The sequence below is a fragment of the Paramisgurnus dabryanus genome, chromosome 15 (genome assembly GCF_030506205.2).
Source record: "Paramisgurnus dabryanus chromosome 15, PD_genome_1.1, whole genome shotgun sequence".
NCBI lineage: Eukaryota > Metazoa > Chordata > Actinopteri > Cypriniformes > Cobitidae > Paramisgurnus > Paramisgurnus dabryanus.
Window position 1 is genome coordinate 18,452,025 of NC_133351.1, and position 11,036 is coordinate 18,463,060.

The 11,036-nt window shown below is 39.2% G+C and overlaps 1 protein-coding gene across 1 annotated transcript; it reads right to left on the reverse strand.

Moving 5' to 3' along the window:
* Positions 1–2,039: 2,039 nt before the first annotated feature.
* On the reverse strand, positions 2,040–10,034 carry arglu1a (arginine and glutamate rich 1a). Its single transcript, XM_065292516.2, has 4 exons — positions 9,547–10,034; positions 5,605–5,830; positions 3,415–3,498; positions 2,040–3,060 (listed from the first exon to the last, which is right to left on the reverse strand). Exons 1-4 carry the CDS (start codon positions 9,828–9,830, stop codon positions 2,896–2,898), a joined length of 759 nt encoding a protein of 252 aa, XP_065148588.1. The 5' UTR covers positions 9,831–10,034; the 3' UTR covers positions 2,040–2,895.
* Between the last annotated feature and the right edge of the window lie 1,002 nt (positions 10,035–11,036).

Sequence of the window (11,036 nt, forward strand, 5' to 3'; positions counted from 1 at the left end):
TTATATATTATATTATGTATAGAATTTTCCGTAAGTTATTTTTGTTTTTAATTTTTACAAATACTATAGGATAATACTGTGTAAGCAAAAGTATGTGCATTTAAAATTAAACACAAAAATATTTTATAGCTACATAAATTCTGCAGTTGACTGACAGGACACATTTAATTGACATATTTTTAAGAAACAAATGTACAAGCAAACCTAAGTGCATTTTAATTAGGCCTAAATTAAAAGCAAACAACCCTTCGCACCTTCTAGATAAACTCTTGAAATCACAGGGTCATGCTCGATGTTTATTCAGTTGCGCACGAATAATCTCACTGTCCGTAGGTCGTTCATAGCCTGCGGGGATCAAACACATCAGAGTTAAGAAAAACACACCTGCTGGCATCTTCACACATATAAACAATCAGTCTGTGCATATTTTTTAAACAGATACGCTGTCATTAGTGCTGTTAAAACTTTTCCAGAGCGCTCCACGCTTTTCACTCATGCTACTAAAAGTTTATATTGCAGCAGGGCTCGCTCGAGTGAGATCATACTCGTCCTCACATAAGAGCAGAGTTTCATCAGTCGTTCATCAGCTCGGTATTGTTAAAGCTGACAGTGACTAATACACGCAAGACTGCATCATGCGGGCCTGTCAAAAAGCACACGTCTGTGAATTTGCCAACATTTCCATTAGTGTTACCCAAGAATAGGAGACAGCTGCCAAAAGTAACCTCGGGGTGAATCTATGATCAGTATGGGGAAATTAATCAGAAATACATTGAAATGCACGGTTAATGTCCGGACAGGCCCTTTAATCCATGGAGACTTTAACAGAGGTGAGAAAGTTTACAGTAAGGAATTCAATCAATCACTAAAGTAGTTTTAGTATTATATTCTGCATTTTTTTGCAATGCTATAACAATTTTTGATTGATTGGATATTTAAAAAAAAAAAAAAAACTACCATTTATGGATACTGTGTATCATACGCATCACTTTGTCATGATCTAAATGCCTAAACAGGCCTTAACTACAAAATAAATAAATCAACAAACCCATTGGTTCAAGCTGTAACCAGTTTAAGTGTAAGTTTATAGGGTGCTTACTTATATAATACATATTTCTACTTCCCTTAATATACTTGTGTTACTATAAAAACGTATTATATTTAGTACGTTTATCACAAAATTATTACATTTAATATATATTATAGAAACAATTTCACTTAACCTTTAGTTTGTATGTTACATACTGTCTACTAAAAAGCAGATGCAATATTAAATGCACTTAAAATACTTATGAAGGTCTATTACTAATTTCTAATTCAATAAAAACACAGGACAATAACCACTCGAGCCATGCAAAGGTGATGTGTTAAAAAATAATCAATAAAACTTTCAACATATATAAATAATTAAACTAAAAATTAAGCAGTTACAGTAGGACAATTTAAATATAGGACCAAGACAGGATTTAAATTAAGCCAGGTCTAGGACTTGGTTATATTAGGATATTAAGGTTGTTTTTTTTACAAACATACCAAAAACATTTTTACAAAACGTTACTGTTGTGCATCTTGAGATAAAACTATGGCACTGATATATTTTAACATACATCAGAGCAAGCTGTCGTTAGTTAAGATATAGGTACTAGTCTGGGACTAGGCTTAAGCACTGGATACCACCCCTATATGGCTTAAAACATAAAGGGGCGGTTTCCCAGACAGGATTTAGGTTAAGCCTACACTAGGCCTTAGTTATATTAGGACATTTAAATAGTTTTTACAAACATACCCAAAAACATTACTAGTGTCCATCTTGAGACAGAACAATGGCACCGATATATTTTAAGATATGTCTGTGTTTTTAGTTAACACAGCTTAAACAAGCATTTTAGTCTTGGACTTTTTCACTGTCCGGGAAACTGCCCAAAAATGTCTATAAATACAGTATGCGGAAAATAGTAAGTGGTTAAATTAAGCAAGTGCTCACTTCAATAATTAAAACGCTTTAGGAGTATACAGAAAAAGAGCACAGGAACTCAGGCGATCATGCATTCATGGCATTTATTGATGAACATATCAATGTCCTACTTCACAAGCAGAGGGGTAATTAACCACAAGACCTAGCATACTCTCATACAACCACACAAGCTCACTTGCACACACACCCTAAACTAGTCTTACCTGTGATTCCCGATTTCCTTAAGGTACCAACAGAGCACTAGACATTACAAGACTTGCACGCTGTATTTACCTAAATGTTTATACTGAGAATGCTAAGGAAGTGTTGTCCACACATACTACTTTCTTAGGAGCACTGAGTGAGGTGTATCAAAAACAATAAATGTGATCCAGGCTACAGTGCTAAAAACACAGCTCATATCATGTTAGATTGTGAACAATGTGTTAGTTAAGCAGCAGTTTAGGAGCTCTTCAAGGACTAGGTTTGTTAAATCTGTAATCTAAAATGCAATTGAGAAAAAAAAATCATGTATAAGCACAAAATTTGATGCTAACAAAAACCTCCTAAACAGCTCCCAAGCCACTGCCATACAATGACCAACCACACACGCTCATATATTTACACTTAATCATTCTTATTTGCTTGTCATTAAAAATAAAGCAGTTTCTAAAGAAGATGCAACCAGCGCCAAAACTCAATATACCACATTGATAAAAAGCAAAATATGGCAGCTGATCTGCAAAGTCTGTGTTGGTGCCAGCAAGTCCGGTTTTGAAGCGTGAGGACTTAAGTAGTTTCTCTTCCTCAGGTTTACGAGAGAGCAGTTTGTGTGGACAAAGCAGACCTCTCTTTGAGACTCCAACCGATTCACTTCAACATGAAGCACGCATCCAACAAGGAGAGGAGGGAAGTGAGGACAGGACAAAAAGGAAGAGAGATCATTCTGCAGCTTTGAGAGTGAAGGAGAGGCGAGGTCGGGACTTGCCCTTCCCCAATATTATTTTCTGCTCCTCTTTCTGCTGCCTCTGCCTATCCTGCTCAAGCTTCATTCGTTCCTCGTGGATCTTTCTTTGTTCTTCTACTATACGTAGCTGATCCTCAGCCTGAAACAAACACAAACATATTTACTGAAATTGACTCTGCCCATCGCTTGAGGCATGATCGGGTTTACGTTAAGTCATATGACAGTCTGACACATTTTAATAACAATGATGCATTTCATTCAAGCATGTATAGATAAAGGTCACATGGGGACACAGTTGGCAGAGCTAAGCATATATATTTTATTAATTATTTTCTATTTCCCTGTATATAACGACTGTGGGAGCCTTGTCAACTATAAACAAAAGCCAGATAAAACTGAAATACAACTGAATTTCACTTTGTTGTCATGTAAATACTAATTTGGCTTGATACATGTTGTACTATTTATTAAACAAGTAAGATCAAACGCATACCAGCTTAGCTTGTGCTTCAGCAATCTTTCTGTTGTTTTCCTCCAAAATTCTTTCCAGTTCCTCTCGTTTGGATTTTTCTTCCTCCTAAAGGGGTGACACGGTGACATGTTAGGACGGGCAAACAAATTCTCTGAAACAAGTCCCCCCCATACATCCAGTTTCACACTCAAACACGTCTACACTTGAACAAAATGCTACCAGCCTGCAACATTCACACAATCTGTCACTTGGTCTCACACAAATTCTCCAAATTTCGCATATTCGGTCTGTAGCATCAAAGCCTGAAGCTAACCTGTACATATGCTACAATGACCAAAAACCCACCCACAGATGTATTCAGTCACACATATAATCCCCGCCACGTTATATCCAGGCATTCATTAACATACATACAGATAAAGACAACACATCGACAACTAACGATTCATTCGCTTGCAGATGAATAAGGAAAATCAATCATCTCGTTCTCTCTTTTCTTAAATTGAGTATTTTTTTTACATCTATAAGCATCCATAAGCAAGAACTTTCAAAAGAAAACGAGAGAGAGACAATTAAAACAGATTACGTTAAAGGAGAGAGTGAATAGTAGTGGCTCACCAATGCTTGTATACCTACGCATTTCTCCTTTGACTGTGTACTGTACCTACACAACTGATGATTAAAGGGGTGAGTATTTACTGCCTGGTCCCGTGTGTCCCGTCCTGGACAGCGCAGCACATCCCCTTTAAAATCTGAGCTTCTAGCATGAGCTAGTGCTCTTAAACAGCAACACCACATGCAGTATAGCACAGTCCAGGAAAATGAATTATGTTAATGATACAACATTACCATGTGGGGACGTCAGGCTATTAAAGTTAAACGATGTTAAAGACTGCAAAAACACAAAGGTGGGATCAGACGTTAGATGATTGTGCTTGAATGCAAATACAGTGATGTGTTGAGGACTAAGCTCAATGACAGTACCGGTAAGTGTGGATGTAGGAGTGTGTGTGTTTGTGCGTGTACCCGTACGGCAGCACTCCTGAGGAAAAGCAAATTGTGAGCACACAGATGTACATTTAAAACAGTGCACTTTTATTCTCCACAACGTAAGGGTCAAAGAAGAAAAATGCTGTTATCTGTGTTAAAATCAGCAATTAATAAATAGAAAACACAGTTGACAGAAATGGATGAAAAAGGTGTGGGGGAAGTGTTTCATGTTTTATTATGCAAATGAAGACTAAATGTACAGACAGAGTACATAGCCGGGGCATATAAGAGGGACGAGCTATATTGACGAGGTCTATATGTACAAATGGATGGCGCATATTCATCCCTACTACTACTGCTGACTGGATTTTGTGTGTGCCTGTGGAAAGGAATTAGTTTGTCATGGAATCTGTACAATTTGTATATGATAACCCTTCTTTAAAATTGTGATGGCTATGGGTGAACTGTGGTTTTGGCAAATTAAGTTAACTAGTTTAGGGCTTTCTGAAAGGTGTAATGTACTTGTAAAATCCAATACAGCATTGTGTTTTCACCCATTAAAGCGTGTCAGACAATTACAGTGGACATTCACCTTGAAAGCTTTTCAACAAAAATAGGGCTAGTCTGAACACCGAGGGACCTTTTGAAAGAAGCTTTTTTATTTAAGATAAACAGTTTCATACACAGATGAAAGTAAAATGACATGGATCAAAGAATTAAAAGGCATGAGAATGGAAGTAAACAAGGTAGGGGTGAAAAAACAAAGACAGAAAGAGGATGGGGAAACAAAATACTGGTCCCTTGCAGCCATGGCAAAACGTTCACTTGAAACCCAAGAGAGCATTAGAGGTGTATTTGCTGGGAAATGTCCTATTGACCCTAATATAATGAATCACATTACTGAAACTTGTATCATCTGAAGCAATGCTTTTTAAAACTTCACTAGCCTCAGAAAACAAGGACCCACTTGCATAACTTTCTGAGATATTCCCATCAGCATTCCACAGATAACAGGTCAACTGCACAGCTTCAAACCTCATGTCATTAAAGATCAAAATCTCGGTTGACTAATTGCATTACTGGGCCCATTAATCAAGCAAGTTTACTTTATCCTGCGTCTCCAGCTCTCTCTCGAGGGGTAACCAGTGTCAGGTTGTGCCATGGCCGCCAGCGTGTGGTTTGCGGCTGATCCCCGCTGGATTCCGAACGACCGAGCGTTACCTCTCTAGCTTTTTGGGCGTTCAGCTCGGCATGCCTCTGTCTCTCTAGCTCCTGTAAAAGCTGCGCCTCCATGATGCGCTTGGCCTCCTCTACTCGCCGGAGGACTTCTCGCTCAATCTCATCGCGACGTTTCTCAAGTTCCTCCTCTACGCGTCGCGCCACCAGCTCCTCCACACGACGCGCCGTTTCCTCCTCAATCAGACGCTCCTCAATCTCCTGCTGGCGGCTGTGGAAGACAAGGAAGATGGCACAAATATGCATCAAACATGGTCTTTCCTTAATTTTATACACGGGAAAAAGCAGGTTTGTTCATTTTCCCTATTATTAACATGTAAAATAAGTTTTCTGTGTTCCCAGAGTGCTTATAGATCAGACTTCCGGTCGCTGCTCCTGTGGCAGACCTCGCTACCCTCCGTGTACTATGCTCAATGTTTTTGTTATTTTTAGATGCTACACAAACTTATTGTATTCTAGTGTTATATTTATTTTGTTTTTGTATTTATATTCGTTGGTATGAGCATGACGGTGTGTGTAAGCACTGTAATTTCCATTTTTATGGATGAAATAAATTTGACTCTCTCTGACTCTCTCTTCTGTAAAGTTTTTGCATAGAACACCCCATAGATAATTTATTAAACATGTTAAAATTGCCACCTTATAAAGGGTTCCCACACCATGGTTAAATGGACATTCCACTTTTTTTAAAATATGCTCATTTGTAATTTTGGAATACATTCAGCTGATCTTCAGGTCTGGTGCTAGCACTTTTAGCATAGCTTAGCACAAGCCATTGAATCTGATTAGACCATTAGCATTGCGCTAAAAAATAACCAAAACGTTTCTATATTTTTTCTATTTAAAACTCGACTCTTCTATAGTTACATCGTGTACTAAGACCGACAGAAAATTATAAGTTGCGATTTTCTAGGCAGATATGGCTAGGAACTATACTCTCATTTTGGCGTAATAATCAAGGACTTTGCTGCTGTAACATGGCCTGCAGCAGGTGTAGTGATATTACGCACTGCCCTAAATAGTCCAATAGTCCCCTTGGTTACTTTCAATAGCAGGGGACTATTTTTGGGCAGCGCGTAATATCACTACGCCTGCTGCAGCCATGTTACATAAGCAAAGTCCTTGATTATTACGCCAGAATGAGAGTATAGTTCCTAGCCATATCTGCCTACTTTTAACTTTTAATTTTTCGTCGATCTTAGTACACGATGTAACTACAGAAGAGTCAAGTTTTAAATTGGAAAAATATCAAAACGCTTTGGTTATTTTATATTTTTTTTAAAAGTGGAATGTCCCTTTAACAAATTAAAAGACCTTTCAAGGTCCAATATCCTCAGATTAAACAACTTAATGTGGGGACACCAGATACATATTTTAATTTTTTTTGTGTCAAACACAGCTATGCAAAAAAGCATTTTGGTATGGATCAAAATTCCCATACAGAAGATATAAGCATTTAAAGTTAACATTTTAGCATGTATGCTAAATAAGTTGAGAAATTATCCTAGGGATGCACCGATAGGATTTTTTTGGGCCGATACCGATTTAAACAGACAACTTCTGGCCGATACCGATATTAAACAATTGTATACAATACTATACAGTTGGTCTATTAGCTAGTTTATTTCTGCATCAAATTATTTTTACCTGAACACGGATTGGATCTAATTAACATTCAACTGACCAACATAACATCCTTCGGATGAGACGTTAAACCGAGGTCCTGACTCTCTGTGGTCATTAAAAATCCCAGGATGTCCTTCGAAAAAGAGTAGGGGTGTGCCCCGGCATCCTGGCCAAACTTGCCCATTGGCCTACTAATCATCCCTCATACTAATTGGCTATATCACTCTATCTCCTCTCCACTAATAAGCTGGTGTGTGGTGGGCGTTCTGGCGCAATATGGCTGCCGTCGCATCATCCAGGTGGATGCTGCACATTGGTGGTGGTTGAGGAGATTCCCCCATTCATATGTAAAGCGCTTTGAGCACTGGAAAAGCGCTATATAAATGTAACTAATTATAATAAGAGAGGCACAAATTAAGCTAAAACTAATATAAGAAGACAACGTGACAACCTTCAAAGGTGGTTTTTGCTATTCAGCATTTATTTTATTAACGACATTAACTTATTTTTTACATATAATGGATTTCTTTATGCAGTTAATTAATAAACAATCGGTATCGGCCTTTCTCGTGCTATTGCCGATATGCCGATGGTTTCAAATTCATCAAAAATCGGCCGATAAATATCGGCGGCCGATACATCGGTGCATCACTACTACACAGGGAACAATGTGGATTTTTCCCTTTCAGCCCTTTCAATTACCTGTATTTATTTATGTTTTTTAAAAGCTTTTCAGGGCCTCTATCTTCCCCCACAGATTCACAATTTTCAAAGATTTCAAGGACCCGTGGGAACTAGGCATGGGCCGGTATAAGATTCTGGCGGTATGATAACCTTTAGCAAAAATACCACGGTTTCACGGTGTTACGGTTTTGCCATTGCAACACTAAAATGTGTTATTTTTTAAATGCCAGGTAAAAATAAAGCCTTTATATTATAATATGCTTTCAAAAAATATATAATATTTTTGTAATGTATATTAAATGTAAACATCAAATCAATCACATGAATTAATGATTTAATTAATTTTGTATAAACACAGCTCATACCTTGGAGACGGTATCACAGAATATTTCAGTGGTTTTGAAACCTTGACTGTTTAAAACCTCGGTATACCTTGAAGCCGGTAATCGGCCCATGCCTAGTGGGAACCCTGCTTATGGTGTGTGAGCAAAAATGTGTCATTTTAGGTGTGTACCTGTAAATGCAAATGAACTGATGAAATGCAAACACTCATCACCATAATGGTGGTTTGTTGATAATGATACTCATCTGTGCTGTCAATCATTTTCTCTCTTTCTCTGCACTAAATGGCACTGCCGTGGTTGGATGCAGTGCAGATTAAGGGGTGGTATTACTATAGTAAGATCACCTTTATACGTCATATAGGGGAAAAAATTTGAAATACTTATTTTTTTAACATGCTTGCAAAGAATGGTTTACCAAAACAAAGTTACTGGGTTGGATTGATAGAAGCACTAGGGGGACCCTATTATAGCACTTAAACATGTCCCTAGTCCCCTTTAAGAAATAGATTACTGAAATGTCCTGTTATCTATCTGGCCTGACTTAAAGTAAAGTGTGCCAGCCTGAGGGAGACCATAATTTCAAAAGCATGTTGCAGCTTTATTTACACTTTAAGCATGACTAAACCATTAGAGCGGAGCGAGCAAACACACCTGTGTATAGGAAGGAACACAAACACAGACACAAAGCCAAATCAAGTGACCATAACACTGCCCTGAGCCTAAACAAAAACCAAGGGACGGCAACGGTCTCTTCATTTGATTTCAGTGCCATGAAACTCAATCCTGCCTGTCTTGTCCAGGGTCCCCTTGGGTTAAAAACCACCCTGAATGCATTCACAATGTATTTATGGTGAAAACAACAATCCAGTCAGGCCTGGGGCAGCATTACTTCTCTTCCTGTGCTTTCACTGGGTTCCCCCTTCATTCTCTCCCACAAACCTCTTCATTATATCAATGATCTCCAATCACAAAAGAGAGATGACAACAATCTGTGACAGTTACAAAGACATATCAGTTAACATGGCCAGCAGATCTGCAGTCATGAGACGACCTGATCTGTGACATCTGTCTATGAGACTTTACAAGACTTCATGGAGTGATGAAAGGTTATAGAATACATGCATGTAATGCAAAACCTGACAGTTTGGGGCAGAATCCCCCCCCCTCATTATACTCTTATCAATATTAAGGACTATAGAGGTGCAACCTGTAACGTAAATGAGAGCAAGGCATTAGCTTTTAAAACTTCTGACAGACATATTTGCAGACTCACATCTTCCTCTGTCTTTCCATCTCTACTTTCCTCTCCTCGTCTTCTCTTTTTTGTTTTTCATCGTTGCTTCTCTTGCTTAATGTCCGGCCGAAGATGTCGGTCCGGTCCGGTGGTGAAGAGGCTCTGTCCCTCCTGCTGCTAGATCTAGACCGGGAACGTTTGCTCCTCTTCGGCTCTTTCGATCGGCTTCTTTTTTTGCTAGATTTGGATCTAGATCGGCTTCTCTTGCGGCTGTGTTTCGAGTGTTTGGTCCGAGACGTGCTGCGGCTCCGGGAGCGACCCATATTCTGCACGCTGATTTAAACGGAGCGAAAGTACTGGATGTATTTATCGATACAGTGCTCTAGGAAACGAGTTTATGCAGTTTGTTTGAGCGTAAGTCGTGTTATTCCTGTCATAAAAGCTCATATAATCAGAGAACGTATTTTTTGGTTGCGGAACTAAACAATATGGCGACCGTCCCGAGTCTTCCTTTTCCCATAACGCAACGCGCTCGGGTGTTTTCGGCTATTTCCGGTATGTGACGACGGTGCCACCTTGTAGAACGAGGAACACGTGTAGGGGTTGTGGCTAGAAGGGATACAGCTATAGCCCTGTTTTCATCTTAATCATACCCAAACCTAACCCTAAACACAACGTACAGGGATTAGACTAGTCATAGACTAAAATAAATGCAAGAGTTGTCCAAACTGAAAACATCTTTCACTGACATATCTTAACATCACCCTGCTGAAGAAAAAAAAAACCCCATACCAGCAAGACCAGCATTGGCTGTTGTGTTTTGGTGCTGGTATGCAGGTGACCACCAGCTAAAGCACCAAATCATGGACCAGCATGGGAATTATGCTGGTCTATGTTGCTTTCTCAGCAGGGCAGTTTTGTATGCACACAATTAATGTTTTTTAGTGGGCTAAGGGTGTCGGCCTAAAACACGCGGAAAACGCTAGGCGCGAAGGTTCTTGCCACATGACCCGTGGTCCCTGCTGAAAAAAACAGCATACCAGCAAGACCAGCATTGTGTTTTGGTGCTGGTTTGCTAATGAACACCAGCTAAACCAGCATTAGCTCCAGCTAAACCAGCACCAAACCAGCACCAAACCAGCATTAGCACCAGCATCCCATGCTGGTCATACCAGCAAGACCAGCATATGTTGTGTGGTGCTGGTATGCTGGTGACCACCAGCTAAACCAGCATAGACCAGCATAATTCCCATGCTGGTTTGATGTTGGTTTTTAGCAGGGGTACGCTTGCGGCATTCTGAAAAGTTGAGATGTTTTTAACTTGATGGAAAAAAAGAGCGTGTCGCACCATGTATGCATCACTACCGCGTCATTTCTATTATGAGAGCGCATACCGCGTGCCTAAATTGGAATAATAAACTTGAGCGCGCAAAAGACGTGGTATGTCAATAACCCATAAGGCATGTTTGTTAAAACCAGTTAAATTTCCTAATTAAACTAAGGCCTAGTCATGTTTTAGCCGTAGCTGT